The sequence below is a fragment of the Coptis chinensis genome, chromosome 5, assembly GCF_015680905.1.
Source record: "Coptis chinensis isolate HL-2020 chromosome 5, ASM1568090v1, whole genome shotgun sequence".
Classification (NCBI taxonomy): domain Eukaryota; kingdom Viridiplantae; phylum Streptophyta; class Magnoliopsida; order Ranunculales; family Ranunculaceae; genus Coptis; species Coptis chinensis.
This window is the reverse complement of record NC_141460.1, coordinates 20,194,148-20,209,207: the sequence shown is the minus strand read 5'-3', so window position 1 is coordinate 20,209,207 and position 15,060 is coordinate 20,194,148. Positions and strand designations below refer to the sequence as shown.

Sequence of the window (15,060 nt, the reverse complement as noted above, 5' to 3'; positions counted from 1 at the left end):
CTAGTTATCTTATCTACAAGTAGTTATTTTGGAAGGGTGAAAAAGAGAATAATTTATATTAAAAAATAACAGGTGGCACCTAGTCTCGAGTCAAAAGCTTAGATTCTAAAGATTTTCTATAAAAAAACACTTATGGCGAATAAAAACAATGTAGGGGTATTAAAACCCAAAAAAATTATGGATAGGGCTTTAGAGTTGTTTTTTTTTTAAATGAGACTCTCTAGCCCAATTTCTTGAATAATAAAATTCATGAACTTTTCAGCCCAAATATCTTCAGTGGAGCATCTACGAAGTTATACCTTTTTCGTTACCTGCTAATTCACAAGTTATAAGTATAGAACTTAGACCCATGCATATAAACAACAAAGTGCAACACAATTAACAACTAGATAACAAGGGAAGTTATTGACGTAAAAATCCTTGGTAATAGAATGCACAAGGGAAGTAAAGCTAATAGACAGAGAGAAGCTAACACCGTGCATGTAAATTATTTCTGCTCATGCTCAGAGCTTGACTGGAATCGATGAACTCAAAAATAAACCTAACATTTAGCTTTGAATGTATGCATAACTTCCTGAGATACGATAGCATATCAATATATATGAGTACAGAAATCTTGTAAATATTCTTATTATTCTCTGTTGATATAACTATTCTAATGCAATTAATTTTAATACTCTTGGTAAAGGGCGATGTGCATACTATTTTGTAGTGTTCAGCAGTGCTTAACGTAAATAAAAGACGCATATTCTCCCTATATCCTTTAGAGAAATTAACAAGATAAATCAATACAATCGATCTTCAGTTGTTTATGGCGAACTCTACCTGCTTTCATAGCATTAGTGACTTTAGGCTTGCCAAGGTTGAGCTCAAATTCCACTTTCTTTTCACACCATAACTATTGTTAAGAACAAGAAAGAAAAACATAATGAAACTACATTACATTTGCTATATTTACGTTACATTCGATCTCAGCTTAAAGTTTCACAAAATATCACATAAATTTAAACAGTCCAAATGATAAGTCGAAAACCATACCGCCCCTGCGAGATCAGTCACAGAAAGAGCTTTATTTGGCAGAAACCGATGTAACAATGACTCGGGTAGGTCTACTTTCTTCTGGTTTCCACTAAAACCATCACTTGTTTTATCGCGTTGCGAAGTAGTAGACCGAATGGACCTTGCATTCCTTTGAAACAGAAGAAGAGGTGATCCAGAGGACAATGCAGAGCGTGTACTAGTAAAAGTCAGTTGACTTATGAAACCCATTTCACAAGGAATATTGATATCAAATTCTCAACTGGAATGACTATTGAAGAAGAAATGTGGTGAGTGTTCCATCACATTATGAGATTTGTATGGTGAGTGTTCCATCACGTTCGGTTATATTCAGTTATTAGATGACTAAGTAACCGTTAAAACTGCCACACCCTCCTCTTTTTAAGATCATGGTCTGCGCGCTTCTTCTTCGTTCTTTGCTCGCTTACTTGACGGTTAAGAGTTCTTCTAAATAGGCTTGGACTTTGGTTAGTTAGTGGACTTTTTACCATACTTTACCTTCGGAACTTTTGGGCTTAGGGTAGCCCAACCCAAAAATGCAAGGTTCAACTGAAAGTAATCATGACCTCCTCAATCTCGATCACTTTCTTGGCAGTGCATTCACAACTCATTGTTGCAGCACATTGTAGTATAGTGTTGGTGCTGAAACCTCGCAATGGACTTATCATATGTAGAAGCAAATACTAGTGATGTCAGATGAGTATGAATCTGTTTCCAAAACGCAAGGGATAAATATTTCCATGGAATAGACTTATAGATATGTCTTGAGAACACATCACCACCTCACATGTTCATTCCTTTTGGTTTATGAAATCTGCACTACCAGAGAATTTTCAAGAGTACTAACCCTTAAAAGGTTTGGGCTCATTCCATCCAATGGCATTAACAGAGTCAATTTGCTTGTATTGTCTCTCCGTTAATATCTTTCCCATGTGCGAAACCGCAAAGGTAAAAAATTGCTGTTTATCAAAAAGAAAATATATAGTAAAGACTTATTTTTCTTCAAAAACAACAAAAGATAATTTCTATATAATCCCACTTTACAAATAGAAAGTAAAGCAAATAATAAATCTGCCAAAGCAATTAGATGGGTTTTCTATTTTAAAAAGGATACACGTCTTCGAATATGAATATTGCAATAGCAATACAAAAAGACTTGAATAATGCTTTAAAGGAAACATTGCTGAAACAAATTAAATTCCTGCAGGTCGTTGTGTATTGACTGTGGACAAGCATCCATAGTGTCTATCTAACTCATCTTAATCTATGAACGGAAGCTAACCACGTATAAAACTCCTTGCTCCACAAGTAATGGAGTGGGACTGGTATTTACATGATCTTTTCCTCATTAGGGCTGATGCAAACTCGGAGTCATAAAACTAGTCCAGAAAATGTGAATTAGTCAGGTGGTAGAATCTGTAAGCAGCACCTCTTCCAAATCTTCTTTACATGTAGTTTGATCCACCTCTATAGTCGAGTTGAGTGGGCCTTGGGGCGTTCCAAAAAGAGTAGAAAATATTTGTCTATGACATTCGTCACAAAAACAGAAATAGGAGAAGTGACCCTCACCAGGAAGCTTGTGCACTGTCGCACCGGGTACTAGCCGCCCAACAAACTCTGTGGTTGATGGTGTCACCACTTGATCATCCATCCCCTGTTAAACATAGTTTCATGAAGAGTTAGGATGCATGTTTAAATGCGAAAAGCCCAAATTATTCGATACAATTTCAAGATACATTTATGTTTTTTGTGTACATCCTATATCGAACAATTGTATCGATATAGGGAATGCCCCAGTTATTCGATACAAGTTCAAGATGCAATTGTTCGATACAACTTCAAGATTTGGATTCTCAACAAAAAACAAACGGTGTAAACGGGACATTCCCTATGCAAAGCATGTGGGCTGTGGCTCTCACTAATATATAGTGAAGATGGTCGGGACAATCCAGTTAAATGAAGATGAAAATTCATCAAAGCAGATCTATTGTGAGCATTGTAATAGAGGTCCAGAACTATTAGAAATGCTCTGTAAATTACAAGTATCAATCCATGTCAATAAAACAATCCTAATTTGAAAATAACATCTTCAACAAATTATGAGCACTCTATTTGATCTTAATGAGAAAACAAATTCGTTTTGTGATGCCCATTTAAAGACAAATATTAGGTTAAAAGAGGAGTACTGAATAATAAGATGTGTCCAAACCTACCAGATATGTATTGGACCAAGAAATCCTGCCCACTCTAGTTCAGGCTGAGCGTACATAGACTTCAGCCAAGGGATGATGCCTTTCTCCCGGCGCTTCCTTTGTATCTGAATGTCCGCTAAACTGAAACCCCATCTGGATACTTGTAAAACCGCTTCTTCTACAAATGGTCTTATATTCCCTTGACGAAGTGATTCTTCCACGTCTCTCTGCCAAAACTCTTCGAATATAGGCTCCTCTATCAAACTTTTATCCTGGAAGATCAACAGTGAATACAAAGATATTATAATTAATGAAAACTCTTCTCGCAGCAAGAAGTAGCGATGTATTAGAGACAAAAATTCTGCTTTTGCAGCATCGGATAAGAAAATAATCCAGAGACCATTTTTCGGAAAAGGGCTGTATGTGGTATTTTAGCAGGACTACCATTTGTGTTCATTGTTTTCGACTTTAGGTTATTCTTTCTATAGAAACAATGGCGAAGAAAGTATGAAGCTAAAAAGAGCTAGGACGCTCTAAACACAAATTGAAAAAAAAAAAAAAAAAAAATGCTACAAGTTATGGCCAACCCCACCAACCAAATTTTAGATTGCAACACTAGCAGCTCAGACAGCCTCTCATTGGTTGCATTGGGCAGTGAAGTGAAGATAAAAACACACCCTCCGGGATAGAAAAAATCTCATCCATGAAAGTTCCCTGATTCCTTACTGGAATATCTATTCTTCTGTCCGGTCTGAGTCGGGCTGCAACATACTACTATATAATTAGTAATTTTCCAACCCAAACGCAGCACTGAATAAAAAGTGAATGATAGATTCTTCCTCCTGGTTGGAAAGAGAGAATGAGCTAGAAGTATCACAAGAAATGGTGGATTTGGGCGAGCTTTTCCAAGCTCACCGTTCGAAAGAAGCAAGTAAAAATAGTAAAATACTCAACATAAAAACTTTTCTTCCCCATACCAACAATCGCCTCCCTCTTCAGCCTCTAAAAAAACAGTTTCCAGAGACAAGGTGATTTAAAGGATATCCAATCTTTTGAAATCTTGAAGATTCCCACACAATAGATACTAGATCACGTACTAGTAATCAATAACTCCGTTCATTGGGCTATGTTCCGATCAGTATTGATTTTGGGGTATAGGGAAATAAAAGGCCAATAATGATAGTTCGACGGCCTCATTCTTAATTTCTGGTGATGGTCTCATCAGGGAGACGTTAGCTATTGTAATGCGGATGAACAATTGTATCAAATCAACACATTATCAAAGTAGTGGGTAGAGAAAGTAGATAGAATTAGTAGGTTTGTGTAGAAGTGCTGTTCACAAAATTAGGAATTTCCCATTCAAGAGTTTGCAGTTCTGCTGAGCTGAGTCCAGTAGTATGGCGGAATTAGTAAGATTAGAATTAGTTGCAAATCATATTTGTAGCATTTTTTTTTATCACATAGACTCATAGTGTTAACTTATAAATCAATTATTAGTAGAAATGGAATCTTCCATGATAACCAGAGAAGGAAAACATACTTACTTTTTTCCCCAATGACAATGATAACCATTTATCAAGCTGACCATGCTCTCCGGACATATAGCTTCGGCGGTAGAAGTACTTAAGAAGACTAGGAAACCTCCGAGCTAAGAAGTGCATCAGTTTCCTTCTTTGAGTCCACCTCTCCCAGATTCCGTATCTCTCTTCCTTAGTCATGCTTGAATCATATGGATTAACAATTGGAGCAAACATTGCTGCCCCTGAAAGGTTGGGAGCATCGGAATAAGTACAAGCTGTGTATATAATGGGGGAAATAACTGGAAAGATATAGGTTTACTTGTTACTAATTTAATACATTTAATTGATGAAAAGATATGTTATATGTACCTTAAGCTAATAAAGATCAAGTACCTAAAGTAAGTGCTATCTTTAACGTTGGAAACAGATGGATTCAGTACGAGTCGGGACTACTCTTAAGACCACCACACTTTCTAACCATTCAACTGAAGAAAGAAATTACTTCAGCAATTAAGTACTGAAAAAATCCAGAAGCAGGAAAGGTCATTCCTGTTGCATTACCATATAAAATTAAACTAAGTGATGCTTCACATGGTGTACGCTATGTTGACCAAATGGAGCGAAACTCGGTCCCAATGTTGAAGGAATTAACATACAACATTCTGATATAGGTGCTTCTCAATACTTTACAGATTACACAAATGTGCCATTCCAATGAAGAACCAACCGGAATTCAGTAATTGGTTATTATGTTTTTACTTTTCTTGACACACTCCCGTAACCCACCCCAGCCCCCTCCTAATAAAGTCGTAAACCCAGAGAATGGGACAAATAATCAAACTAAGACCTCTTGGAATAACCCCGAAAGCCCTTGCCAGAAGACCACTCTATCCTAGCTTTACTTATTAGGAAAATATACGACGCCCTCTTATAGTGACAGTCAGTCATAAAGAAACTCGATTCAGCTAGAAATCTAATTTTTTATTTTTGGGACAAATGTAAGAATTTCATTTTCATTCATCCTGTTATAAGCATAAGAAATATGCACCTCAAAATGGAAAAATCCATTTAGAATGTCCAAACTATTGCTCATTTCAATGTTAAATATTAAACTTGAGCTGATTCCAAGAACGTGTAGAAGAAGTTGCTCAGGGAAATCTGTACTGCATTAAAGAATCCCTTACAGAAACGGACTCAGAACTTGCTTACAGTACGAAACTACAACTCGTGGTATTGGGCGTTCTTCATGCTTATTACACCGAGGAGGTGGCATTGTTACCGAGTAATTATTTCTACAGTCAGCAAATAAAACACAATCCACGAGCACAAGATCTTGCTTTGGAAAATTGGCTAGAAATCTAATTGTCTATTTTTGGGACAAATGTAAGAATTTCATTTTCATTCTTCCTGTTATAAGTATAAAAAATTTGCACCTCAAATAGAAAAATTCATTTAGAATGTCCAAACTATTGCTCATTTCAATGTTAAATATTAAACTTGAGCAGATTCCAAGAACATGTAAAAGAAGTTGCTCAGGGAAATCTGTACTGCATTAAAGAATCCCTTACAGAAACGGACTCAGAACTTGCTTACAGTATGAAACTACAACTCGTGGTATTGGGCGTTCTTAATGCTTATTACACCAAGGAGGTGGCATCGTTACAGAGTAATTATTTCTACAGTCAGGGAATAAAACACAATCCATGAGCACAAGATCTTGCTTTGGAAAATTCAGTTTCTTCAAGAAGAAAAAGTTTATTTCCAATCAAATTTCAGTCTTGAGCACTTGGACTCGGTATGCTCTTGAGAGCAACAACTCCACATGTGCCTCGTCTACAATGAATCAGTACCCAACACTAAAGAACCCCTCCCTCTATTGTCTTTACTATGCCAACTTCTACAAGCTTCAATAATTTTGAATCATTCCATCTCCATAACAAATTTTTCCCATTTTTAAAATTTTAAAAAGCTTCAAATTGCTCTCTTTTTTTTTTTACTGTGATCAGTGTGATGTCATACACTAGCAACGGACTTACGCTGAAAAGACTCATGTTTTCATACTTAATAAAAAAAAGGAGACTACCTCTATGGCCCTATACTTGATTGTTGAAACAACTCTATCCCTATAAAATATTCTGAACAAGTTTGGACCATGTGCGTTGCCTACTAATAGGGTCAGAAGACATGGGGAAAAATAAACAAACAAACATAAAACACTCACCTGCAAACTTATCAGGTATATAGCTCAGTGCAGCCCAAGCATGCACGCCTCCACCAGAGTACCCGACCACCCAGAACTTGTCATTTACACCAAGGGCGTCTGCTAGACGCAACATACCCAGGGCTGACGTGTTAAGGTTTCTATTGGGATGAGGGTCACTCTCGCCAAATCCAGGAAGATCATATGTTATCAAGCGAACACCAAAATCCTGCAGCAAGGACTCTTTGATTCCAGGTATCCCTGTTTCAATAACAAATAAATGTGACACATTATTCAAAAACCTGTTTTTACCTTTTACTGATTTTCAATCCACAGTTATCAATAGTAGAAGCCTTACCTGCAAGTCTCGAGGAAAGAAAAGAATGAGGAGAAAACAAGGAGAATCTAGCTGTTTCAGCTGATACACCTCGTTCATGGTATGCCATTTGCCTTCCATTGGGAAGCTGAACAAGGGTAGCACTAGGAGGATGTATATGCACTTTCTTTGGCGACAGCGGTGGACTTCGTGGTTCCGTATTTACACTTAACACTGCACATCCTTACTTGAGTTAAGAATGTCAAATATATAAAGGAAAATAAGAACTATTGAAAAGAATAAAGTTGAATAAAATAAGAAAGCAAAGAAGATATATGTGCAGCAGTTATGCTATAAGATTATCATATTGCAAGGATAGTAGGATGATCCCGAAGTCCAGGTCAACAAGACTGAGAAAACAAATCATGAGCCTATGAACCCAGAAAACTGATATACTTGCGCCTTGTCAAGAACAAGTGAATTATTCTAGCTTCAACTTAACTACCCAAGTTTACAACATACAGGAAAAAGGCAGCCTATGGAAAAGTTTAAGCTGCAAATCTGGGGTACTATCTTAGGCTATGTTGTCAAAGGCAGCTCCAAGGCGCCCCGACGCCAAAGCAGTAAAGGCGTCACCCCTAGGCATTTGTTGACAAACCAAACGTCTGGTCCCTAACAACATAGATCTTAAGCACCAAATGTAATGTCATAATGTATCTTAGTGTTGATTATAAAATCCCCTTTTTTATTTCTCTTCCTCGGTGTCCAGCAGCAAATAATTTCAGAGGTTTTCCGGACTGTACACTATATATGCACACGTGATTCAAACTAACACGTAAAATCCTACTGACTAGTGAGGAACACGTGATGACTTTGTTAAAAAAGATGAAGAATCAAGGTACAACAAAACTCTATATAAATTACAGAGAGTCCAATGCAGAGGACTCATATCCTAATAACGACATACAGAACCGCAAGGAGTTTCTAATCAAATCCTTTACCCAACGGTAAACAAAACATATCAAAGCAAAACTACTTCTGCTGACTAAACTACCAGGTTTCAAATCTCTGTCTCTAACAACAATTCCCACACAAACTTTACCAAACCAAAACTGAACATATCCTATTTACTAACAACACAATTAACAATTCAATAACAATGCAATAAAACAAGACAACCAATAATAAAATGGTTCCGAAATATACCAGCAACAGCGACAATGAAAACGAAAAACACAACAGGCCCAGCAAGAACAGGATATCGATCTTCCGGTAAAAACTCATTCATAAATCTCAATCTCCCATACACTTTCCCTAAAGGCTCCCCAAATTTCTTAACAACATAACAATCTCTTATAGCTTCCCCAAAACTCTGCTTCACAGGATTGAGAAGGTAATCCTTGTTGTGGCTTGAACCAGAAGGATCTTTGCTCCATATCCATTACCAACAACAGGTAAATAATTGAGGAGATGATGCCTCTCCACCCAATCCAGTGATGAAGATAACCAAACTGACTGCACAATAAAGACATGCCAAAAGCAATCCAAAGACCACCATTATTCCTTGTTTCTTGCACCATTGTGTCCATCAGAAAGTCCTTCAATCAACAGTGTATATGTATGACTGTATGAGAATTAGGTTTGCAACCATTTTCCTCCATGATGCTAACCAGTTTGGAGCATTCCTCCACAAGACCCTTCTTAAGTAAACCTTCAATAAGAACTTTCCAAGCTACTTCATCATAATTATGCTCGGGCCTAAGTAGAGTACAGAAAACAGTTTTGGCCTTCTGAATGTTTCCTTTGTTGCATAACCCACAAATAAGTAGCTTGTACGATTCCAAATTCGGTAGACGACCTTGTTTAACCATCATATCCACCAGGGCTGATGCTTCTGCATACATACCATATTTGGAGCAACAATTTGCAAGAGAGATAAAAATACTCTCATTGGGATCTAATCCAACTTCAGTCAAATAATGGACTAAATTCTGAGCAACATCCAACCATGTTCAACCATTTTTTCAATGAGCTTCAGAGCAGTCTCGAGGTCAAGTATCTTCCAGACATCAGCAACACTAATAGAAGTACCATTTGCAGCTGGATCTAGACACATGTTATAACTTTTTCCGAAGACTCGTTTTTCATTGATAAAATGTTTGACCAATATGGTATAAGTTTCGTGAGAAGGCTTGCATCCAACATCGACCATCCGCTTGAGAACATCAAAAGCACAATCTACTGGTCCCGAATTTCCGTACCCATCTAACAATGCAGTGTAAGTCACCAGATCTGGACGAATCCCTTCTTTGTTCATCTTAATCATCAAATCCTCGGCTTGTTCTAACTTCCCATTGCTGCACAGGGTATGAATAAATGAAGTATATGTACAAACATCTGGCTTTAGACCTGAGGATATCATTTGCTTGAAAACCCTGTCTACCTTGTCAGGTTGACATTCTTTCAGCATCTCATCAATAAGGATGATATAAGTGAAAACTGTTGGCTCCACACCTACTTCAACCATCTTATCTAGTAACAGCGATGCTTTGTCCATTTTCTTTTCTTTGCACAGACCATCTATCAACACATTGTAAGTGTGTGAGTTGGGAATGCACTTCTCAGCAAGCATCTTCTCAAACAAATTCTGGGAAAAGTCCATGTTCCCTACCTTGCAGTACCCATCAATCAAAGCAGTATATATCACTTCACATGGCTTTATGCTTTTCTCCCCGAGTGAATCAAATAGGGAACTAGCTTCTTCTAACCTCCCCTTTTTACATAGCGAGTCTATTAGCATGGAGTATGTCCACTGGTCGGGAGCAAAACCATCCTCCTTCATCAAATGCAGTAACCTAAAAGCACTGTCTAAATGACCTTCCTTGCACTGGCCACATATTAGCAAATTATATGTGACAAGACTAGGTTTCAAATCACGCTCAAGCATTCTATTAAACATTGCCATTGCTTTATGAACCTTTTTCTCCGTACACAGCCCAAATATCACCTCGTTGTATGTGCGAGTATTTGGTTTACAACCACTGGATGCCATTGAATCCATAATTTGAAATGCAACATCAGTCTTTCCATCATTGCAGTATCCATTAATAAAAGCATTGTTGGTCACGACATCTGGAATCAAACCTTTCCCCAATATCTCATTCAACATCATATGTGCATCATCAAGTTTCTTCTCTTTACACAAACTATCAATCAACACATTGTAAGTATAGAAATTCGGCTCACACCCTCTCTCTTTCATCCCCCTATACAAATCAAACGCTTCCAATCTCCTACCAGCTCTACAAAGTGCTGAAATAAGAACCGTATAAGTACGAACAGTAGGTCGGCAATAATCATCACCCATTTTACCATACAATGCAAAAGCTTCACTAATCCTCTCATCCTCACAAAGCCCATGTATCAACGTAGTATACGCAACATCATTCCTACGACAACCCTTTTTCGTCATAAGCTCAAAAACCCTTTTAGCATTATCCACATCCTTACATCTACAATACCCCAAAATCAAAGAAGTATATCCGGACACAAACCAGCGTGCGTAATCTTAGCCTTGTCAATATCCCCAACTTTACAATACACATTAACCATTGTATTGAAAGTATATATATTAGGACATATCTTATTATCCAACATCTCAAGATAAACTTGTTTCATGTCATCAATCAATAAAACTCTAGCTAACGACATTAATAAATAATTATAACATTTCAACGTAAACTTAAACCCGCATTCCCCACTAGTCAATTTTCTCAATTCTGTTAAAACATACTTACAATCTTCCATACTCTTGCAAGATTTAATCATGGAAAGACGTATAAAAAACGCGCACGAATAAGGAAATTCAATAGAGATAAATAACATTTAACGTCGTGGCGGTTAAAGCGGTTTAAAAGTTGGGACACATGGAATGGAGTTAGTTTTTGAAGAGATGGGTTTTTTTTTTGCCAGTTTGGGTGAGTTAGGGAATCGGGAAATGAAGCGATGGAGGAGAAAGAGTGAGATGATGAGGAGAGTGTGAGGAAGTTTCTAGATATTCTCATTTGGCGGTACTCGATAGTTGGGTTTGTTACTGCCTCAAATCTATTTAACAACAACTCTACTCCAAGCTTCATTGTCATTCTCAAACATATTCTCTTCTTTACAACAGGGTACAGTAAAATCCTCATATTTTAAAATTTATATTTTCGTTGTCTCCTTCGTTCATACATAAAGTTTTCTTTCTTAAGTCATCAATTCTCTTTGTTGATACGCAAACTTCTTCTTGTAAATTCAAGGCGCGCAGGTTCAAAGAAATCGTTTTGCTGTAGCAGTGATACTCTCGCAGTTACTTGGTATTTTATCATTTATTTTTTCTTTTGTTTTCATGTTGGCGTGCTCTAGTGACTAGTGTAGACCTTGTATTATTATTGTTGCTTGTAATTTTGGGATTTATAGGTTATATATTGAGGTTTCTCAATTTGTTTTAAATCTTCTTTTTCCACGCCTCCCTTTTGTAGACCTTTTGTATATGAGTTTCTTTCATTTTTTTTTCTATTGAACTTATATATTGAATATTGATTATTTTCGTATGCATGTAGTTTATGTTTTTTGATCTACTTTTTATTTTCTATAAATGTTGAACTAGTTTTCTATCAAGTTGAAAGTACTAGCACTAAAAGTTAACTTATTTATTTGTGTCTCTGTGTGCTGATCGAGTTCTTATAACTGGGATTGTCACGTACATACTCTACTTTACTCTGTAGGGAGAGCTTATTAATTAATCAAGCAACTTTTAACTACAAAAATCAGATGAACCAACTCACGACTCACAAGCTGGAGGGAATATGGCCGGGGTGGTAAAAAATTTCTTGTATAGGCATTTTGATATCTTAAGTTATTAATATCATATAGGGTTTAATGCTACTGAATGTCGGTCTTAAAGTTGATATCTTTTTTGGATTACCAAATGCAACAAGTGGATAGGATTTTTCGCATACTGTGTGCTATGAAGTAGATTTATATACTGTTTTTGTGTGTTCTATATCTGTGGGAGAAGTAAGAGAAGGCGCGGGCGTGCTCTTGGCCAGGCAAAGTCGAGGGCGGGGCGCGCTCAATCGCCTGGAGGTTCGTCAAGACAAGAGCGTGGGTTGCGCCTTGAGCAAGACTAATATGAGGGCGGGATGCGCTCTAGTCGGTTTTGACAGATATTTGATAGATTCGTATGTTTTCTATAAAGGAAAGTCTTCAATCATTTTAGAAACAAGAGACACGAATATGCACTCATGTTGTGCTATATAAACACACCTGTAACACAAACCAAAATTAATCAAGCAAAACATTTCTTCTCCCGTGGACGTAGGTTGCCGCATTGGCACCGAACCACTATAAATTCTTGTGTGTTGTCTATTTAATTAGTTGTTTAATTCTACATGGTATCAGAGCAGAGCGCTTAATCTCTCATCTAAATCAATCTAGATAAACACAATACATTATGTCAGATCCAAAACCAAATTCAAAGTCTGCTGTTACAACAAAGACTGATTCTAATCCTGGTTGGAAGCTGTCATCAATTCTCTTGAATGGAACAAACTATATACATTGGTCTAAGACTGTTTCGCTATCGCTTGGTGGCAAGAGAAAATTAGGGTTCATTAATGGTGCAAAGGTGTGTCCTGCCACTGATGATGCCAAATATGAGAATTGGGTTTTCAATGATTAGCTTGTTCGATCTTAGTTACTCAATTCTATAGAGTCTACTATTGCTGGAATTTTTACTTTCTCTGATTCTGCAAAGGAGATGTGGAATTCAATTGAAGATTTATACGGAAACTAGAACAATTATGCCCATGTGTTTGAACTTCAACTCGCAATCGGTGCTTTGCAACAAGGTGAGAAGACTTTTATAGAACACTTTGGGAATTTGAATAAATTATGGGATGAGTTAAACATATATCGTCCACACACCACAGATGCTAAGACTATTTTGAAACGGGATGAAGAGGATAAAATCTTCACAGTATTTCGCAGTCTTAAACCAGAATATGAAAATCTGGAAAACAATTTTCTAATGGAAAGCACTCTTCCATCACTTGCTACTGTTTGTGAAACTATTCAGAGAGAGGAAACAAGGAAGGAAACCATGAACTCCGAGGTAAAGTCCTCAATCTCTGAATCTACTGTATTACTTGCAAAAAACGATTTTTGAAAGAAGTCACAGGGATTCGAAAAAGGTAAGGGAAAAAGGGAACTGTCTCACTGTGATTATTGTGGAAAGAACTGGCACACCAAGGACCGCTGTTGAGAATTATATCCGCATCTTAAAAAGGAAAAGGAATTGTCCAAGAAAGAGCATGCCGTTGTTGCCGAGACATCAATGTCCAACTCAGATATTAGTCATCAGTTGAGTCAAATTCTCTAACAACTCACTAAGTCCATGTCATATAGCAAAGGTCAGTTTGCCTTAACTCATGTGTCAGGTAATTTACATGCCTATTTTACTATGCCAGAAAATAGTAACTCATGGATAATTGATTCGGGGGCTACGGATCAAATGGCTAATTGCCCTGTCTCTGTCCATAATTTTGTGTCCAAAATCGAAAAACATAATATTTCCATAGCCAATGGCTCCACCGTTCCCATTATAGGTAGTGGTCAAGTGGATTTTTTTTATCAAAGTCTCAAGAGTGATGCTCTAGTTGTTCCTTCATTCCCTGTTCAACTTCTATCTGTTGGAAAACTTACCAATTCTTTAAATTGTGATGTCATTTTTTCTCCTAACTTTGTCATCTTTCATAATCGAAAGTTGAAGAGGACGATTGGTGAAGGAATTCATTCCAATGGACTCTATTTGTTGAAGTCGCATATGAAGGCGTGCCAAGCTAGTGATTTACTTGAGAGTCGAATTTTGCATAAAATACTTGGGCATCCATCTAGTCATGTCCTGTCAAATTTGTTTCCGCATGTTTCTTTAAACTCTGATGATGTTTGTGATGTTTGTCAATTTTCTAAACAAACTCGTTTATCTTTTCCAAACTCGAATTCTATGTCAAAAAAGTTGTTTAAGTTAATTCACTCTGATTTATGGGGACCTATTCCCGTTAATTCTTATGATGCCTATAAGTATTTTGTGTTGTTTATTGATGATAAATCTCGTGCTACATGGTTATATTTGTTGAAATAAAAAACTGAGATTGTGACTGTATTCAAGGATTTTCATACTATGATTACTAATCAGTTTGGAGCAAACATCAAAATGTTTAGATCTGACAATGACACTAAGTTTTGTAAAGGTCTGTTACCTGAGTATCTTCGTAGTCAGGGGATAATTCATCAAACTAGTTGTGTTGGCATACCTCAGCAGAATGGCGTGGCTGAGAGAAAGAACAGACACCTTTTGGAGACCACTCGTGCTCTTATGTTGGGCATGAATGTTCCTAAGTAATACTGGTCTCATGGTGTCTTAACTGCTGCCTATTTGATTAATCGTCTTCCCAATCAGGTTCTTGGCTTTAAATCCCCTTTGGAAGTGCTCAAATCTAGACCGCTGGATCTCTCTCATCTGCGAGTGTTTGGGTGTGTTTGTTATGTGCATCAGCAAGCTATTCATCGAGATAAATTTGATGCTCAAGCTACTCGATATGTGTTTGTTGGTTATTCTGCCACACAGATAGGCTACATATGTTACAATCCGGCGACAAGGAAACTGGTTGTCTCTCGTGATGTCCGATTTGTGGAATCTGAAGCTTTCTTTCACGATTCAGCTGTGCCTGG

The 15,060-nt window shown here is 37.2% G+C and overlaps 2 protein-coding genes across 2 annotated transcripts; both read right to left on the bottom strand.

The window, feature by feature from the left end:
- Window positions 1-2,051: 2,051 nt before the first annotated feature.
- LOC147497034 (uncharacterized) lies at window positions 2,052-8,627 on the bottom strand. The gene is made up of 6 exons (XM_086559797.1): window positions 8,494-8,627; window positions 7,330-7,521; window positions 6,993-7,232; window positions 4,796-5,013; window positions 3,273-3,523; window positions 2,052-2,713 (listed from the first exon to the last, which is right to left on the bottom strand). Exons 1-6 carry the CDS (start codon window positions 8,573-8,575, stop codon window positions 2,692-2,694), a joined length of 1,005 nt encoding a protein of 334 aa, XP_086415923.1. The 5' UTR covers window positions 8,576-8,627; the 3' UTR covers window positions 2,052-2,691.
- A 264-nt stretch (window positions 8,628-8,891) lies between these two features.
- LOC147497033 (uncharacterized) lies at window positions 8,892-11,878 on the bottom strand. Its single transcript, XM_086559798.1, is given in 3 exon segments — window positions 8,892-9,276; window positions 9,279-10,830; window positions 10,833-11,878. Coding segments are annotated over 3 exon segments (2,199 nt in total). The 5' UTR covers window positions 11,095-11,878.
- Window positions 11,879-15,060: the final 3,182 nt, after the last annotated feature.